Below are 18,677 nucleotides of genomic sequence, written 5' to 3'. Positions count from 1 at the left end.
TAGTGGTAGTCATTGAGGTAGTGGTGGTGGGGGTTATGGTTGTTGTTGTGGTGGTGGTGGTGGTCGTCGTGGTCTTGGTGGATGTGGTGGTGAAGGTTTTGGTAATGGTGGTGTTGGTGGTGGTGGTGTTGGTGTTGGTGGTTGAGCTAATGCTGGGGGTGGCCGTGGAGTGGTTGTGGTGGCCGATGTAGTGGTAGTTTTAGTGGTGCTTTTGGACGTGGTGGTGGCCGCGATGGTGGAGGTGGTTGTGGTGTGCGTGGTGGTTGTAGTTGTGGTGGTGGTGGTGTTGGCCTTTGTGTTGGCCGTGGTGGTGGTGAACGTGGTGGTGGTGGTGATGGTGGGTGTGGCCATCGTGGTGGTGGTGGTCGTAGTAGTGGTGGTGGTGTTTGCGGCCATAGTTATGGTGGTGGTGGTCGTAGTGGCCATGGTCAGGGTGGTGGTTGTGGTGGTGTTGATGGTGGTGGTGGTGGTGGTGTTGGTGATAGGGGTGGTGGATGTGGTGGTGATGGTGGTGGTGGTGATGGTGTTGGTGAGGTTGGTTATGGTGGTGGTGGTTCTGATTGTGGTGATAGTGGTGGTACTGGTGGTGGTGGCGATGGTGGTGGCGATGGTGGTCATGGTCGTGGTTTTGGTGGTGGTGGTGGTTATGGTGGTGTTTGTGGGGGGACTGTGGTGGTGGTTGTGGTGGTCGTGGTGGTGGTAGAGGTGTTGGTTGTGGTGGTTGTGGTTGTGGTGGTGGTGGTGGAGGTGGTGGTGATGGGTGTGGTGGAGGTCTTGGTGGTGGTGGTGGCAGTGATGGTGGTGGTCATGGTGGTGATGATGGTGATGGTGGTCTTGGTGGTGGTGGACGTGGTCGTGGTGGTCTTGGTTGTGGCTATGGTGATGGGGGTGGTGGCCTTGGTTACCGTGGTGGTGGTGGAGCTGGTGGTGGTGGTGGTGGGGGTAGGGGTGGTGGATGCGGCGGTGATTGTGGTGGTGATGTGGGGGAGGTTGTTGTGGTGGTGTTGTGGTGGTGATGGTGGTTGTGGCCGTGGTGAGGGTGATGGTGGTGGACGTGCTGGTAGTGGTGTTGGTGGTAACGGTGGTGGTGGTGGTGGTAGTGGTTGCCGCGATGGTGGTGGTGGTCGTCGTATTGATGGTGGTGGTGGTGATGATGGTGGGTGTAGTGGTAGTGTTGGTGGTGGTTGTGGTGGTGGCCTTGGTGGTGGTGATGGTGGTGGTTGTGGTGGTGCTGGTGCTGGTGCTGGTTTTGGTGGTGGTGGTCGTGGTTGGGGTGGTGGTGATGGTGGTTTTGGTGGTGGTGGTGGTGGACGTGGTGGTGGTGGGTGTGGTTGTGGGTGGTGGTGGTGGGGTTGGCGATGGCCATGGTAGGGGTGGGTCATTTGGTGTTGGTGGCGGTCGTTGTGGTTATGGTTGTGGAGGTGGTGGTGGTGGTGGTGGCCATGGTTGTACTGGTGGTCGTAGTCGTCATGGTGGTGGTGGTTGTGCTAGTGGTGGTGGTGGTCATGGGTTTGTTGTTGTTGGTGGTGGTCGTGGTATGGGTGGTAGTGGCGGTGGCGTCATGGTCGCGGCGGTGGTGGTGGTTGTCGTGCTAGTGGTGACGGTGGTTTTTATGGTGGTGATTCTTGTAGTGGTCTATTTGTGGTGGTGGTAGAGTTGTGTTGGTGATTGTGATCGTAGTGGTGGTGGTTATTGTGAGTTTGGTGATGGTGGTGATGATAGTGTTGGTGGTAGTGGTGATAGTGGTGGTGGTGGTGGTGGTGGTTTTAGTGGTGGTGGTGATCGTGTTGTAATGGTGATTGTGGTGGTGGTGGTGGTAGGGGGTGTGGTTGATGTGTTGATGGTGGAGTTTGTGGTGGTTGTGGTGGTGGTGGTCGTCGTGGTGGTGGTGGTGTTGGCGGGGGTGCTGGTGGTGTTGGTGGTGGTGGTAGTTGTCGTGGTAGTGGTGATGGTGGTGATTCTTGTAATGGTATATTGGTAGTGGTGGTGGCCATTGTGGCCGTGGTGGTGGTGGGGGTGGTCGTGGTCGTGGTAATGGTGGTGGTGGTTGTGGCAACGGTTATTGTGGTGGAGCGCGTGGTAGCCGTAGTAGGGGTGGTGGTGGTTGTAGTGTTTGTGATGGTGGTAGTGGTGGTGGTGGTTGTGGTGGTTGTGATAGTGGTTGTGGTCGTGGTGGTGGTTGGCGTGGTGGTGGTGGTTATTGTGGTTGTGGTGGTGGTGAAAGGATTGTGGATGTGGTGGTGATGGTCGTGGTTGATGGCTTCTTCTTGTCTCCATTGAAGCTTGCATGAAGAATAGAGGCTCCATGGATGGTGTTGGATGCGGAAGCATGAAGGAAAGAAGCTTAAGGTGTTTGGTTTGGTGTAGGTGAAAGGATTCTTAAGAGAGGTGAGGCCAACTCCTAAGGAAGAAGACTAGAGTAAACTAGAGAAGAGTTTACTCTAAGGTGAGCTCAAAAGAGATTTGTGCACAAATTTGGGCAGCAATTCATTACTCAATTTCAAGCTGAAAAATACATCTCCTAAGCCTTCTATTTATAGGCTAAAATGAGACCAAGGGGTCTCCAAAAAGTGGAGGGAAAAAGGAGTCTAGAAAGTTGAATTTTGGAGCCAAAAAGGAGCATGTGGGAGGTGTGACTTGCCACCTAAGCAAGTCACACTTGTCTTGCCATGGGAAGCTAACTCTCATCCTTGGAGAGCAAGTTTGAGAAGCTTCTAGGCTTTTCTAGAGTAGACACACTACTCTTGGCCCATTTGGCCCAATTCCCCTTTTTGGTCCAAAATTACTTCTAAAGCCCAATTTCCTCTAAGGCCCAATACATGGCCCAAAGAAAATCCTATTCTACTGGGCCCAAAATACAAAGCCCAAAATAAAATCCTAATCTAGTATTTACAAGCAAAATGTCCTAGGCTAGGTCTTCACATCTTCCTTGGCCCATGTGAAGTTCATCTTGGGCCTTGCATGCGCATTTAAGGCCCATTCCTCTTGTATTCTCCTAGCCATGGCTCTTGTTGTAGGTCCCTTGGCTCGAGGCTTCTCATCATCCCCTCCCTCTTGAGAAGGATTTGTCCTCAAATCTATAGTCTCTGTCTCATCATCTGTACCACCTGCAAAAGGTATTAAGTCAGCAACATTAAAGGTGGCATGCACATCATACCCTTCAGGCAACTTTAGCCTATACGCATTATCATTTACTCTTTTCAGCACTTTAAAGGGACCATCACCTCGAGGACTAAGTTTAGACTTCCTTTGCTTAGGAAATCTATCTTTTCTAAGGTGTAGCCACACCCAATCCCCTTCTTCAAAAATCATTTCCCTCTTCCCCTTATTGTTGTACTTAGCATACCTCTCTATTTGTTGCTGGATTTGGCTTTTAATCTTTTCATGCATTTTTTTAACAAAATCAGATTTTGCCACCCCTTCTTTATGAATAAAATCAAAAGATGTAGGAAGTGGTAGCAAGTCCATGGGAGTGAGAGGATTAAAGCCATAAACAGCTTCAAATGGAGAGATTTTAGTAGTCCTATGACCTACTCTATTGTAGGCAAACTCAATATGGGGAAGGCATTCATCCCAAGATTTGTGGTTCCCTTTCAAAATTGCCCTTAACATAGTAGACAGAGACCTATTAACAACTTCAGTTTGCCCATCAGTTTGTGGGTGACATGATGATGAAGGCATGACCACCTCCTTAGAAGCTCCATCAAGAAGGATCACTAGAAGCATGTCTAGAGGGGAGTCTTCTATTCCATCACCTTTATCTTTGTTTTGCATTACTTTAGTTTGAATTCCCTAAGTTGGTTTCTAGTTGATTTATTTTGGTTGACTTGTTGACTTTGATCCAAAGTTGACCTTTGACCAAGATTAGATTAACTTAAACCAACATGTTAATCCTTGTTTGTCTTGTTTTGTAGGTAATTAAGAGAAAGTAGAGCATGGCTAGGTGGCACTTGGTGATTGGAGCACTTGGATGAAGTGGAAGAGAGAGGAAAGCAAAAAGCATAAAGCAAAAGCAAAAGTAGACATGTACCTTGTCTCCTTTTGCCTTTGTGGTTTATGCCTTAGAAGGTCACTTGGTCTCCTTCCTCTTTTGGCCTAGAATCCTCATGGGAATGCCTCTACCAATCATCTCCCTTCACTTGGCCAAGACTCACTCTCACATTAGGTTTAGGGTTTGCTAGTTAATCCTTTTTCATGTTTTTGTATTTGCTAAAGGACCCCTATGAACTCCTATTTAAAGGGTGCTCCTTGTCTTGTAAAAGGGTTGATCATTTTGTTTCTAAACTATTGTGTTTCAACCTTTAAATTTTCGTGAGCTCTCCTTCCTAAAAGTGAACTCACCTTTGCCTTATCTTGCTTGCAAGTGGCGGCACCATCACTCATCTCTAGGGCTTGGTTGGCTTAGATCCCCCCCTATGAGTGGCGTGCTTCTTCCATTCTTCATCTTCTATGCTTTCCATTTTTATTGTTTCTTCTTTCATTTTGCTCTTTAGTGTTGTTATTGCCGTGTGTGTTTAAGCTTGAATCCAACTCTCTTCTTCCTTTCATGAGCTTGAGAAATGAACCTTCACATCTAGATAGCATGCTATCTTAATGTCCAGTGGGAATTTTCAAAAAGCTTCTTAAACAACTTCACCATATTCATAACTCTAAAAGGAAACAAGATAATCCTTCATCATTTGGTATGTAGAGCTTTGGTTGTCCTTGAATATGGTGTTTTCATGTTCTAACCTTGTTTTGTGTAGCTATCTTTGAATGGTCCACAAAAAAAACAGTGCTGGCAGCAACGTGTACGTTTTTGAAAAAAATACTGCAGCTAGCTCAGTGGTCCAAAAGTAACGTTCTTTATATCAAAAGAAAGCTCTGTGTGTCTAGTTTCCAAAAAAAAAAGAATTAACGCATTTGGAGTTTTGTGGAGAGAGTTATGATCAAATGAGTCAGCAAAGGTCAGAGCTGCCGAGAATACGAAAAACAACGTTTTCAGGTTATGTTGTGGAAATTTTGGCTTCGGTTTTGTGACTCTTTTGCTCCTAAATGTGGTTGGATAACATGTCTTTTGATGCTTACTCTTTGAGCCTCAAATCCATGAGTTTAAATGCATGATAGCTACATGTTTGTGTCTTTATGTATGTCATGTTGAGTCTTTAAATGTGTCTAACTTTTGCTTGAGTCTCTTGTCATATGCTTCTTTGAGTTTTCTTGTTCTTGTTTCTAAGTTTTTGAACTATTGCATGAGATCTATGCCTTGTATTGTTGTATGCTCCTTGAAATTGATTTTGACCTAATTTTAAGGAACTAAGTGTTCAAGACACCCTAAAACATCCTTATCATCATTTTAAGTACCTAGTTTTGAAAAGAAAAAGTGTTTTCAAGACCAAAAACAGTTTGACCGCGAGCTTTTACAATGTTTGGTGAATCCATTTGGCCATTTTTACTAGGTGTTATGCTACCAAAATTTATACTTGGATTTTGGGTGATATTGGCAAATTAGTTCCATGCTTTGACTTGGTTATGATCTTTCACGGTGTATGCATAATTTGAGGTATAATCTTGGCTTGTTCAAATGCTTTCCATAGAGTCCTTAAAAGTGCTTTTTATTGTTTTAGTCTTGTTCAAGTTTTGTCTTTAAAAACAAGTTTCCTTAGAAGTTAAACTTTCTTGTTTTTTTTTTTTAGCTTTGCTTGCTTGTCTTTAGGTAATCTTTGTTTTGTCTTAGTAGTTTTCTTTCCTTGTCTTCCTAGAGTGTTGTGGCCGAGCCACTTGTTTGAGCTTTGAAAAGGTTTTCATCTCTTTAAAGGTGTTTTCACTTGTTTGGAAGGTTTTTGAGTGCTAGCCTTGCTTGTGTGCTTTGGGAGTGTGATCAAAAACACTTGGGTGCTTGAGAAGACCACACTTGGTCTCGGGTTTGGAATTGTTTGTTAGCTAACCTCTTCTTTGTCTCGGTTTTTGGTGAGTTTTTGGTGTAGGAACATGAATATGGATCCAATCTTGGAGGTAGAAGAAGAGGAGGAGTCGGCCTCACCTTATTCCCCTCCCATGGTGACTCCTATGGCCCAAGAAAGTGGACAAATAACCCTTGCCAACATCTTACGTGAGATGGAAGTGAGTAGGAGAGAAACTTTTGACCAATTGAGGGCGGATAGGAGGCAAAGTGAGATCTTCCTACAAGAGCACATCCAAAGACTTGAGCTTAGGGAAGATGAGAGGAGAAGGAGGAGGTCCTCTTCCGAGGACTCTAGCCATGGTGGAAGAAGAAGAAGACACGGCTATGATGGTGGTGGAAGGCGCAATCAACTCCCACAAAGACAACCTCCACCAATCAAGATTCCAAAGTTCAAGGGGGAGAATGATCCAAACCTCTACATAGAGTGGGAGCAAAAAGTGGACCAAATCTTCAATATTCATTTAGTTAGTAATCAAGAACAAGTAGATTTAGTAGTTTTAGAATTTGAAGATTATGCCATGACATGGTGGCATCAATTGTGTATGGACAATATTAACCAAGAGCCACCCGCGGCCTCTTGGATGGACATTAAAACTTTGATGCGCGCTAGATTTGTTCCTTCCTACTATAGGAGGGAGACTCTTTTGAAGCTCCAAAGGCTTCAACAAGGGTCTATGTGTGTGAATGAATATTTTAAAATGATGGAGTCAATGCTTCTCAAAGTAGGACTCCAATTTGAAAGTGAAGAAGAAAAGGTAGCTAGATTTGTGAGTGGTCTTAGAAGAGAAGTTCAAGATGTAGTTGAGTTGTATGAGTATTCCACTCTTGACAAAATTTTACACTTGGCCTTAAAAGTTGAAAGTCAATTGAAAAAGAAACAAGAGGCCAAGAGGAATACTTCATACAATGAATACTACTCTAGAACTTGGAAAGGAAAAGAAAGAAAGGATGAGAAACCTACTTCCAAAGACCACCCACCTAGGACCAATTCGTCTAGAACCTCCCATGAAAATGCAAACTCTTCTCAAAGTTCAAGAACTAGTTCCATCAAATGTTTTAAGTGTTTGGGCTATGGTCACATTGCTTCAAATTGCCCAACAAAAAGGAACATGATCTTGAACCCTAAAGGAGAGGTTGAAAGTGAACATTCTTCTCCCCCCTCCCCTAAAAGTTCTTCCTCCCACACTTCTTCCCAATCTTCAAGTGAGGATGAAATCAAACCTAATGAAGGAGGTTTGTTGGTGGTTAGGCGCATGCTAGGCCAAGTGCCTAAAGAATTTGAAAACCAAAGAGAAAATATTTTTCACTCAAGGTGCCAAATCAACAACAAAACTTGCTCCCTCATAATTGATAGTGGAAGTTGTGTTAATGTGGCTAGCACAAGGGTTGTGGACAAGCTTGGCTTGAAAACCATCCCTCATGCCAAGCCCTATAAGCTTTCTTGGCTTAGTGAGGAAGGTGAAATTAAAGTGGACAAACAAGTCCTTATTAACTTCTCCATTGGAAACTACAAGGATGAGGTATTATGTGACTTAGTGCCCATGGAAGCAACTCACATTTTATTAGGAAGGCCATGGCAATTTGATAGAAAAGCTTTTCATGATGGTCATGCTAACAAGTTTACCTTTAGCTTCCAAGGCAAAAAGATCACATTACTACCTCTTTCACCAAGAGAAGTCAATGAGGACCAATTGCAAATGATTAAGAAAAGAAAAGAAGAGAAGGCGCAAAAGAAGGCGCAAGGGCATGAGTCCAAGAGCATGATCACTCTCAAGGGGGTGAAGAAGGTAATGCTTGCCCAAAAACCCATCTTCCTAGCTTATCCTAGTGAATCTTCCCCTTCCTTCCAAAACCCTCACTCTAGATGTCCCTTAGACTTGTCATTAGTCTTAGATGAGTTCAAAGATGTTTTTCAAGAACCTCCAAAGGGTCTCCCACCCCTAAGAGGTATAGAACACCAAATTGATTTCATACAAGGCTCATCTTTGCCTAATAGGCCAGCCTATAGGACTAGTCCCGAGGAGGCTAAAGAAATTCAAAAACAAGTGAATGAGTTGTTAGAAAAGGGGTGGGTGCAACATAGCATGAGTCCTTGTGCAATGCCTGTGATCCTAGTCCCCAAAAAGGATGGAACATGGAGAATGTGCATAGATTGTAGGGCTATCAACAACATAACCATCAAGTATAGGCATCCCATTCCTAGGTTAGATGATTTGATTGATGAGTTACATGGTGCAACCATATTTTCCAAAATAGACTTGAAAAGTGGGTACAATCAAATTAGAATCAAAGAAGGTGATGAATGGAAAACCTCTTTCAAGACTAAGTTTGGATTATATGAGTGGTTAGTCATGCCTTTTGGCTTGACCAATGCACCTAGTACATTCATGAGACTCATGCACCATGTTCTTAGAGAGTTCTTAGGGAAGTTTGTTGTGGTATACTTTGATGACATTCTCATTTATAGTATGTCTCAAGATGACCACTTGCATCATTTAAGGAGTGTGTTAGAAACCTTAAGGAAGGCATCCTTGTATGCTAACATGGAGAAATGTGTGTTTGGGATGGATCATGTGATCTTCCTAGGTTTCAAAATAACTCAACATGGGGTCCATGTGGACCAAGAAAAAGTGATGGCAATCAAGGATTGGCCTCCCCCAAAGAATGTAAGTGAGCTTAGGTCTTTCCATGGGTTAGCTAGTTTCTATAGGAGGTTTGTGCCAAACTTTAGCACCATAGCTGCCCCTCTCAATGAATTGGTCAAGAAAGGTGTGGCCTATAAGTAGGGCAAAGATCAAGAAAAGGCTTTTGAAATTTTAAAACAAAAATTGATCAATGCACCACTCTTAGCCCTCCCTAACTTCTCCAAAACTTTTGAAATTGAGTGTGATGCATCCAATGTAGGCATTGGGGCCGTGCTTCTCCAAGAAGGGCACCCCATAGCTTATTTTAGTGAGAAACTCAAGGGGAGTCACATCAACTACTCCACCTATGACAAAGAGCTTTATGCTCTTGTGAGAACTTTGCAAACTTGGCAACACTATCTTCTTTCAAAGGAGTTTGTGATACATAGTGACCATGAGTCACTCAAATTTTTGAAAAGCCAAGGCAAGTTAAACAAGAGACATGCTAGGTGGGTAGAGTTCTTAGAACAATTCCCATATGTGATCAAACATAAGCAAGGAAAGACTAACATTGTGGCGGATGCACTTTCAAGAAGGCATTCCCTCCTTTCCATTCTTGAAACTAAATTTCTTAGTTTTGATCATATTAAGGAATTGTATCCAAAGGATGTTGATTTCTCCCCCATTCTTAGTGAGTGCCACCAAGGGGCTTACAAAGACTTTTACCTCCTCAATCAATATCTTTTCAAAGGTAAAAGACTTTGCATTCCCCAAGGTTCCTTAAGAGCATCATTCATTAGAGAGGCACATGAGGGGGGATTAATGGGGCATTTTGGGCCAAACAAGACTTTGGAAGTCTTGAAAGAACATTTCTATTGGCCTCACATGAGGAAGCATGTAGATAGGCATTGCAAAGGTTGCATAGCATGCATGAAAGCCAAGTCTAGAGTCCAACCCCATGGTCTTTACACCCCCTTGCCTATCCCTTCCAAGCCTTGGGTTGACATTTCTATGGATTTTGTCTTAGGTCTCCCAAGGATCAAAAAAGGTAGGGATTCCATTTTTGTAGTGGTGGATAGGTTCTCTAAGATGGCCCATTTCATTCCTTGTCATAAGATTGATGATGCAACTTATATTGCAAATCTTTTCTTCAAGGAAGTGGTAAGACTACATGGCCTACCTAGGTCTATTGTAAGTGATAGGGACTCCAAGTTCCTAAGCCATTTTTGGAGAACCTTATGATGGTGGTTTTGGTGGTGGTGGTGGTGGACGTGGTGGTGGTGGTGGGTGTGGTTGTGGGTGGTGGTGGTGGGGTTGGCGAAGGCCATGGTCAGGGTGGGTCACTTGGTGTTGGTGGCGGTCGTTGTGGTTATGGTTGTGGAGGTGGTGGTGGCCTTGGTTGTACTGACCGTGGTAGTCGTGATGGTGGTGGTTGTTGTGCTAGTGGTGGTGGTGGTCGTGGGTTTGTTGTTGGTGGTGGTGGTGGTATGGGTGGTAGTGGCGGTGGTCGTTATGGTTGCGGTGGTGGTGGTGGTTGTCGTGGTAGTGGTGAGGGTGGTTTTTATGGTGGTGATTCTTGTAGTGGTCTGTGGTGGTTGTGGTGGTCATGGTAGTGGTCGTACTGGTGGTGATGGTGGCAACGGTGGTCGTGGTCATGGTTTTGATGGTGTTGGTGGGGGTGGTGGTGGTGGAGGTGGGTGGTAGCCATGGTTGTGGTGGTGATGGTGATGGTGGTCATCGTGTTGGTGGCCATGGTGGGGGTGGTTTTGGTGGTGGTGGTGGTGGTTGTTGATATGGTTGTGGGGTTGGGCGCCTTGGTTGTCGTGGTGGTGTTGGTGCTGGTGGTGGTAGGCGTGGTGGAAGTGCAATGATGGTTGTGGTGGTGATGGTGCTGGTGATGCTGATGGTGGAGGTGCCTGTGGCAGTGGTGGTGGTTGTGGTCGTGGGAAAGATGGTGTTGGTGGATGTGGTGGTAGTGGTGTTGGTGGTGATGGTGGTCGTGGTGGTACTGGTTGCCGTGGTGGTGGTGGTGGGTGTAGTGGTAGTGTTGGTGGTGGTTGTGGTTATGGCCTTGGTGGTGGTGATGGTGGTGGCTTTGGTGGTGGTTTTCGTTGTGGTGGTGGTGGTGTCCGTGGTGGTGGGGGTGATGGTGGTGTTGGTGGTGGTAGTGATGGACGTGGTGGGGCTAGTGGTGGTGGTAAAGGTGGGGGTAGTCATGGATTTGTGGTGGTGGTCAAGGTGGTTGTGGTGTTGGTGGTGATTGTGGACGTGGTGGTCGTCACGGGGTTGGGGGTGGTTACCATGGTGGTAGTGGCCATGGTGGTCGTGGTTATGGTGGTAGTGGTGGTAATGGTGGTGGCAGTGGTGCAGGTGGTGGTAATAGTGGTGGTGGTTGTGGTTTTGGTGGTGGTGGTGGTGGTGTTGATTGTGTTGGTAGGGGTGGGAGTGCGGGTGGCAGGGGTGGTGGTGGTCATTATTTTGGTGGTGGTGGTGATGATTGTGATCAGTGTGGTGGTGGTGGTGATTGGGAATTGGTGGTGGTGGTGATGATAGTGGTCGTGGTGTGGTAGCGGTGGTGATGGTTGTTCAGCTGGGTTCATGTCGGTTCATGGTTCAAGGTTCAGGATTTTAGGTATTAGGGTTTAGGGTGTTTGGTTTAGGGTTTTTGGTTTAGGGTTTATGATTTAGTGTTTAGTGTTTGGGGTTTATGGATTTAGGTTTGAGTTTAGGGTTTAATGTTTAGGCTTTAGGGTTTAGGGTTTGGGGTGTAGGGTTTAGGGTTTAGGGTGTAGGGTTTGGGGTTTAGGGTAGCGGTGGTGGTGGTGGTGGTGGTGGTGGTGGTGGTCATGGTGGTGGTGGTTGTGGTTGTGGTTGTGGTGGTAGTGGTTGTGGTGGTTGTAGTAGTAGTGGTTGCCGTGGTGGTAGTGGTGGGGGTGGTGATGGTGGTGGTGGTGGTGGTAGTGGTGGTTGTGGCCATGCTGGTAGTGGTGGTGGTGGTGATGTTGGTGGGTGTGGTGGTGGGTGATGCTAGTGTGGTTGGCGGTGGCCATGGTGGGGGTGGTGGCCTTGGTGGTGGTAGTGGTTGTCGTGCTAGTGGTTATGGTGGTGGTGGTGGTCATGTTCGGCATGGTTGTACTGGTGGGGTTGGCGGTGGCCATGGTGGAGGTGGTGGTGGTGGCCTTGGTGGTGGTGGTGGTTGTTGTGGTTGTTGTTGTGGTGGTGGTAGTGGTGGTCGTGGTTGTATTGGTGGTGGTAGTCGTGATGGTTATGGTAGTGGTGGCAGTGGTTTTGGTGGTCATGGTCTTGGTGTTGGTGGGGGGTAGTGGTGGTTGTAGTGGTGGTTGTGGTGTTGGTGGTGGTGGTGGTTGTGGTTGCCGTGGTAGTGGTGATGGTGGTTGTTGTGTTGGTGATTCTTGTACTGGTATATTGGTGGTGCTGGTGGAGGTTGTGTTTGTTATTATGATCGTAGTGGTGGTGGTGATTGTGAATTTGGTGATGGTGGTGATGATGATGGTGGTGGTAGTGGTGATATTGGTGGTGATGGTGATGGGTGTGGTGGTGGTGGTGGTTGTAGTGGTTGTGGTCATGGTCGTAGGGTGTTGGTGGTGGTGGTGGTGTTTATGGTGGTGGTGTTGGTGGTGGGGCTGGCTGTGGTTATGGTGGTGGTCGTGGTGGTGGTGGTGGCCGTGGTGGTAGTGGTGATGGTGGTGGTGGTCGAGGTAGTGCTTATTGTAGACGTGGCGGTGGCCAAGGTGTTAGTAGACATTGTGGTGGTGGTGATGGTGGTGGTGGTGGTGTTGGTGTTGGTGGTTGGGCTAATGCTGGGGGTGGCCGTGGAGTGGTTGTGGTGGCCGATGTAGTGGTGGTTTTGGTGGTGCTTTTGGACGTGGTGGTGGCCGTGATTGTGGAGGTGGTTGTGGTTTGCGTGGTGGTTGTAGTTGTGGTGGTCATGGTGTTGGCCTTTGTGTTGGCCATGGTGGTGCTGATGGTGGGTGTGGCCATCGTGGTGGTGGTCGTCGTAGTAGTGGTGGTGGTGTTTGTGGCCATAGTTATGGTGGTGGCGGTCGTAATGGCCATGGTGGGGGTGGTTGTTATGGTGGTGTTGATGGTGGTGGTGGTGGTGATAGGGGTGGTGGATGTGGTGGTGCTGGTGGTGGTGGTGATGGTGTTGGTGAGGTTGGTTATGATGGTGATGGTTCTGATTGTGGTGATAGTGGTGGTACTGGTGGTGGTGGTCATGGTGGTGACGATGGTGGTCATGGTCGTGGTTTTTGTGGTGGTGGTGTTTGTGGGGGGGGTTGTGGTGGTGGTGGAGCTGTTGGTTGTGGTGGTTGTGGTTGTGGTGGTTGTGGTGGTGGTGTTGGAGGTGGTGGTGGTGGGTGTGGTGGAGGTCTTGGTGGTGGTGGTGGCAGTGATGGTGGTGGTCATGGTTGTGGTGATGGTGATGGTGGTCGTGGTGGTGGTGGACGTGGTCGTGGTAGTCTTGGTTATGGTTATGGTTGTGGGGGTGGTGGCCATGGTTACCGTGGTGGTGGTGGAGCTGGTGGTGGTGCTGGTGGTTGTAGGGGTGGTGGATGTGGCGGTGATTGTGGTGGTGATGTGGGGAGGTTGTTGTGGTGGTGATGGTGGTTGTGGTCGTGGTGAGGGTGATGGTGGTGGGCGTGCTGGTAGTGGTGTTGTTAGTAACGGTGGTGGTGGTGGTTGTGGTAGTGGTTGCCGCGATGGTGGTGGTGGTGGTCGTATTGATGGTGGGTGTAGTGGTAGTGTTGGTGGTGGTTGTGGTGATGGCCTTGGTGGTGGTGATGGTGGTGGTTGTGGTGGTGCTGGTGCTGGTTTTCGTGGTGGTGGCCGTGGTTGGGGTGGTGGTGATGGTGGTTTTGGTGGTGGTGGTGGTGGACGTGGTGGTGGTGGTGGGTGTGGTTGTGGGTGGTGGTTGTGGGGTTGGCGAAGGCCATGGTCGGGGTGGGTCACTTGGTGGTGGTGGCGGTCGTTGTGGTTATGGTTGTGGAGGTGGTGGTGGCCTTGGTTGTACTGATGGTGGTAGTCGTGATGGTGGTGGTGGTGGTATGGGTGGTAGTGGCGGTGGTCGTCATGGTTGCGGTGGTGGTGGTGGTTGTCGTGGTAGTGGTGAGGGTGGTTTTTATGGTGGTGATTCTTGTAGTGGTCTGTGGTGGTTGTGGTGGTCATGGTAGTGGTCGTACTGGTGGTGATGGTGGCAATGGTGGTCGTGGTCATGATTTTGATGGTGTTGGTGGGGGTGGTGGTGGTGGAGGTGGTTGGTAGCCATGGTGGTGGTGGTGATGGTGATGGTGGTCATGGTGTTGGTGGCCATGGTGGGGGTGGTTGTGGTGGTGGTGGTGGTGGTTGTTGATATGGTTGTGGGGGTGCTCGCCTTGGTTGTCGTGGTGGTGTTGGTGCTGGTGGTGGTAGGCGTGGTGGATGTGCAGTGATTGTTGTGGTGGTGATGGTGCTGGTGATGCTGATGGTGGAGGTGTCTGTGGCAGTGGTGGTGGTTATGGTCGTGGGAAAGGTGGTGTTGGTGGATGTGTTGGTAGTGGTGTTGGTGGTGATGGTGGTCGTGGTGGTACTGGTTGTCGTGGTGGTGGTGGTGGGTGTAGTGGTAGTGTTGGTGGTGGTTGTGGTTGTGGCCTTGGTGGTGGTGATGGTGGTGGCTTTGGTGGTGGTGGTTGCTTTGGTGGTGGTTTTCGTGGTGGTGGTGGTGGTGTCCGTGGTGGTGGGGGTGATGGTGGTGTTGGTGGTGGTAGTGATGGACGTGGTGGGGCTAGTGGTGGTGGTAAAGGTGGGGGTAGTCATGGATTTGTGGTGGTGGTCAAGGTGGTTGTGGTGTTGGTGGTGATTGTGGACGTGGTGGTCGTCACGGGGTTGGGGGTGGTTACCGTGGTGGTAGTGGCCATGGTGGTCGTGGTTATGGTGGTGGTGGTGGTAATGGTGGTGGCAGTGGTGCAGGTGGTGGCAATAGTGGTGGTGGTTGTGGTTTTGGTGGTGGTGGTGGTGGTGTTAATTGTGTTGGTAGGGGTGGGGGTGCGGGTGGCAGGGTGGTGGTGGTCATTATTTTGGTGGTGGTAGTGGTGATTGTGATCAGTGTGGTGGTGGTGGTGATTGGGAATTGGTGGTGGTGGTGATGATAGTGGTCGTGGTGTGGTAGCGGTGGTGATGGTTGTTCAGCTGGGTTCATGTCGGTTCATGGTTCAAGGTTCAGGATTTAGGTATTAGAGTTTAGGGTGTTTGGTTTAGGGTTTTTGGTTTAGGGTTTATGATTTAGTGTTTAGTGTTTGGGGTTTATGGATTTAGGTTTGAGTTTAGGGTTTAATGTTTAGGCTTTAGGGTTTAGGGTTTAGGGTTTAGGGTGCAGGGTTTAGGGTGTAGGGTTTAGGGTTTAGGGTAGCGGTGGTGGTGGTGGTGGTGATAGGCGTGGTGGATGTGCAGTGATTGTTGTGGTGGTGATGGTGCTGGTGATGCTGATGGTGGAGGTGTCTATGGCAGTGGTGGTGGTTGTGGTCGTGGGAAAGGTGGTGTTGGTGGATGTGTTGGTAGTGGTGTTGGTGGTGATGGTGGTCGTGGTGGTACTGGTTGTCGTGGTGGTGGTGGTGGGTGTAGTGGTAGTGTTGGTGGTGGTTGTGGTTGTGGCCTTGGTGGTGGTGATGGTGGTGGCTTTGGTGGTGGTGGTTGCTTTGGTGGTGGTTTTCGTGGTGGTGGTGGTGGTGTCCGTGGTGGTGGGGGTGATGGTGGTGTTGGTGGTGGTAGTGATGGACGTGGTGGGGCTAGTGGTGGTGGTAAAGGTGGGGGTAGTCATGGATTTGTGGTGGTGGTCAAGGTGGTTGTGGTGTTGGTGGTGATTGTGGACGTGGTGGTCGTCACGGGGTTGGGGGTGGTTACCGTGGTGGTAGTGGCCATGGTGGTCGTGGTTATGGTGGTGGTGGTGGTAATGGTGGTGGCAGTGGTGCAGGTGGTGGCAATAGTGGTGGTGGTTGTGGTTTTGGTGGTGGTGGTGGTGGTGTTAATTGTGTTGGTAGGGGTGGGGGTGCGGGTGGCAGGGTGGTGGTGGTCATTATTTTGGTGGTGGTAGTGGTGATTGTGATCAGTGTGGTGGTGGTGGTGATTGGGAATTGGTGGTGGTGGTGATGATAGTGGTCGTGGTGTGGTAGCGGTGGTAATGGTTGTTCAGCTGGGTTCATGTCGGTTCATGGTTCAAGGTTCAGGATTTAGGTATTAGAGTTTAGGGTGTTTGGTTTAGGGTTTTTGGTTTAGGGTTTATGATTTAGTGTTTAGTGTTTGGGGTTTATGGATTTAGGTTTGAGTTTAGGGTTTAATGTTTAGGCTTTAGGGTTTAGGGTTTAGGGTTTAGGATGCAGGGTTTAGGGTGTAGGGTTTAAGGTTTAGGGTAGCGGTGGTGGTGGTGGTGGTGGTGGTGGTCATGGTGGTCGTGGTTGTGGTTGTGGTTGTGGTGGTAGTGGTTGTGGTGGTTATAGTAGTAGTGGTTGCCGTGGTGGTAGTGGTGGGGGTGGTGATGGTGGTGGTGGTGGTGGTAGTGGTGGTTGTGGCCATGCTGGTAGTAGTGGTGGTGGTGATGTTGGTGGGTGTGGTGGTGGGTGATGCTAGTGTGGTTGGCGGTGGCCATGGTAGGGGTGGTGGCCTTGGTGGTGGTAGTGGTTGTCGTGATAGTGGTTATGGTGGTGGTGGTGGTGATGTTCGGCATGGTTGTACTGGTGGGGTTGGCGGTGGCCATGGTGGAGGTGGTGGTGGTGGCCTTGGTGGTGATGGTGGTTGTCGTGGTTGTGGTTGTGGTGGTGGTAGTGGTGGTCGTGGTTGTATTGGTGGTGGTAGTCGTGATGGTTATGGTAGTGGTGGCAGTGGTTTTGGTGGTCATGGTGTTGGTGTTGGTGGGGGGTAGTGGTGGTTGTAGTGGTGGTAGTGGTGGTGGTTGTGGTGTTGGTGGTGGTGGTGGTTATGGTTGCCGTGGTAGTGGTGATGGTGGTTGTTGTGTTGGTGATTCTTGTACTGGTATATTGGTGGTGCTGGTGGAGGTTGTGTTTGTTATTATGATCGTAGTGGTGGTGGTGATTGTGAATTTGGTGATGGTGGTGATGATAATGGTGGTGGTAGTGGTGATATTGGTGGTGATGGTGATGGGTGTGGTGGTGGTGGTGGTTGTAGTGGTTGTGGTCATGGTCGTAGGGTGTTGGTGGTGGTGGTGGTGTTTATTGTGGTGGTGTTGGTGGTGGGGCTGGCTGTGGTTATGGTGGTGGTCGTGGTGGTGGTGGCCGTGGTGGTAGTGGTGATGGTGGTGGTGATGGTGACGGTGGTGGTGGTGGTGGTGATGGTGGTGATTGTGGTGGTGGTTGTGGCTGTGGGGTTGGTTATGGTGGTGGTTGTGGTGGTGGTGGTGGTAATGCTGGTTGTGGCAATGGTGGTGGTGGTGGTAGTGGTGGTCATGGTGTTGGTGGGGGTGGGGGTGGTGGTGGCAATGGTAATGGTGGCCGTTATTTTTGTGGTGGTGGTGTAGGCGGGGGTGGGGTGATGAGTGCATATTTTTGCTCTCATTCGGTGTTTAATTCTGGGTATTTAATTGAATTTATGTGCTTAAAAAGTGATTTAATTGATAATTCTGATAATTAGGTTATTTGAACTTGTGTGATAAAAATGTCTTAAAAAGTGATTTTTAGCTGCGTAAATTATTTTTGGATATTGTAACGTTTGTTGATGCAGCTGAAGTTAAGATTAAGCTTATTTAAAGGTGGAAAAATTAATTGATTGAAATTACAAAACACCTAGAAATAAGGCTAAAATCAACAAGTTCTGGATAAATCACTTCTGCACCCCAGTTTTTACTTATACACTCCCCTCTTCCAAAATGGGCTACATAAAATCTACTTCTACACCCTTGCTTTTGTCTATTTTCACCCCTCTTTCCACTTATAAACCATGATGACATGTGTCATAATCCTCCACTTATTAAACTAACCAATAAGAGAATGACATGTGGCGGCATCCAAGCACTAAAAATTCAGCCAACCAAATGGTGCCATCTCATCATCTTCATCTTTCCCATGACAAACCCTAATTTCTCCCCAAACCCTAGCCTTCACCATGCCGGCAACAGTCGCCGTTCACCATGTTGCCGGAGAAGAGAGAAGTCGAGCATCAAGTTTCTGAACCATAGCAGATCCAGATTCGCACCAACTGTTCGAACAATCACCATGGAATGATCTTCCATCTCGTGCATCTTCATTCTCAACCATTAGAAACGCGTACCATTGACGCTGGAATAGACCTACACCAACAGCAGCGGAAACCATCACACCAAGCTTGACAACGAGCGCGCAACCATCACCACGCATCTGTAGTGATGTCGTAGATCACCTCGCGTCAACCAGCAACAGTAGTGTTCACGCATCTGCTTCGCTCGTCGAAAACCTGCACCATTGCCACCGCAGACCTGCAACCAAAACGCACAACCTGACCAGACCATCGCATCCACCATCACCTCCAACTTCGCCGAAAAACTGAACCATCCTTGCACCAGCTTCATAGCCACCGTGACTAGCAGCGTTTCTGCAACTGTTCGAGCAGCCAAGTCGTCGGAATACTACAGCAACACGTCCACCAGATTTGTACTACGCTTGAACATCTTCGCCCCAACCATCATTGTAGCGTTCACTCACTTCGCTGGAGAAGAAAACGAAAGTGCAGTCATGGCAGCCGTCAAAGAGACCAAATGCCCAGCCTCACTTATTCCTCCATGGCAGAAACCCTAGTTTGGAGAGAGAAAGTGCACTCTGCCACGTGTCAATCTGCTATTGCACAGTCAAACGGGTTAACTGGTCAACTGGTTAAAGCAGTAGTCAACTCAGGTCAACTATTGTCAAATTCTGGTCAATACTGTAAAAATGTTTAAATAAGAGGGGCAAATTTGAAAATTGGACAGAAATTAAGTTGCTAATTAATTAAATAAAGATAAAATATTTCAGCAACAAAACAGATAAAGCCCAAATCCAGTCGAAGTTCTATATAAAGAGACCAATGGGGGAAGCAGAAAGGAACAAGCTCGGCACATCGGAATTGAGGAACCCTTAGGGGGACCTAATTTC

General features: G+C 48.2%; 6 protein-coding genes across 6 annotated transcripts; all 6 read left to right on the top strand.

Moving 5' to 3' along the window:
• The first annotated feature begins 232 nt into the window (after positions 1-232).
• LOC114175297 (ctenidin-3-like) lies at positions 233-1,016 on the top strand. The gene is made up of 3 exons (XM_028060076.1): positions 233-384; positions 486-658; positions 748-1,016. Exons 1-3 carry the CDS (start codon positions 233-235, stop codon positions 1,014-1,016), a joined length of 594 nt encoding a protein of 197 aa, XP_027915877.1.
• Positions 1,017-9,809: 8,793 nt separating this feature from the next.
• On the top strand, positions 9,810-10,272 carry LOC114175296 (ctenidin-1-like). Its single transcript, XM_028060075.1, has 2 exons — positions 9,810-9,999; positions 10,151-10,272. The coding sequence occupies exons 1-2, from the start codon at positions 9,810-9,812 to the stop codon at positions 10,270-10,272; spliced, it is 312 nt and encodes a 103-aa protein (XP_027915876.1).
• A 2-nt stretch (positions 10,273-10,274) lies between these two features.
• Positions 10,275-11,138, top strand: LOC114175295 (glycine-rich protein 5-like). Its single transcript, XM_028060074.1, has 3 exons — positions 10,275-10,364; positions 10,420-10,765; positions 10,807-11,138. Exons 1-3 carry the CDS (start codon positions 10,275-10,277, stop codon positions 11,136-11,138), a joined length of 768 nt encoding a protein of 255 aa, XP_027915875.1.
• A 429-nt stretch (positions 11,139-11,567) lies between these two features.
• LOC114175294 (glycine-rich cell wall structural protein-like) lies at positions 11,568-13,760 on the top strand. Its single transcript, XM_028060073.1, has 5 exons — positions 11,568-11,733; positions 11,843-12,017; positions 12,429-12,865; positions 13,050-13,349; positions 13,519-13,760. Exons 1-5 carry the CDS (start codon positions 11,568-11,570, stop codon positions 13,758-13,760), a joined length of 1,320 nt encoding a protein of 439 aa, XP_027915874.1.
• A 123-nt stretch (positions 13,761-13,883) lies between these two features.
• On the top strand, positions 13,884-14,711 carry LOC114175293 (ctenidin-1-like). Its single transcript, XM_028060072.1, has 3 exons — positions 13,884-14,014; positions 14,073-14,152; positions 14,404-14,711. Exons 1-3 carry the CDS (start codon positions 13,884-13,886, stop codon positions 14,709-14,711), a joined length of 519 nt encoding a protein of 172 aa, XP_027915873.1.
• A 296-nt stretch (positions 14,712-15,007) lies between these two features.
• On the top strand, positions 15,008-15,711 carry LOC114175292 (glycine-rich protein 23-like). Its single transcript, XM_028060070.1, has 2 exons — positions 15,008-15,152; positions 15,404-15,711. Exons 1-2 carry the CDS (start codon positions 15,008-15,010, stop codon positions 15,709-15,711), a joined length of 453 nt encoding a protein of 150 aa, XP_027915871.1.
• Positions 15,712-18,677: the final 2,966 nt, after the last annotated feature.

This window comes from Vigna unguiculata, chromosome 3 (assembly GCF_004118075.2).
Source record: "Vigna unguiculata cultivar IT97K-499-35 chromosome 3, ASM411807v1, whole genome shotgun sequence".
Classification (NCBI taxonomy): Eukaryota; Viridiplantae; Streptophyta; class Magnoliopsida; order Fabales; family Fabaceae; genus Vigna; species Vigna unguiculata.
This window is presented reverse-complemented; position numbering and strand designations above follow the sequence as displayed.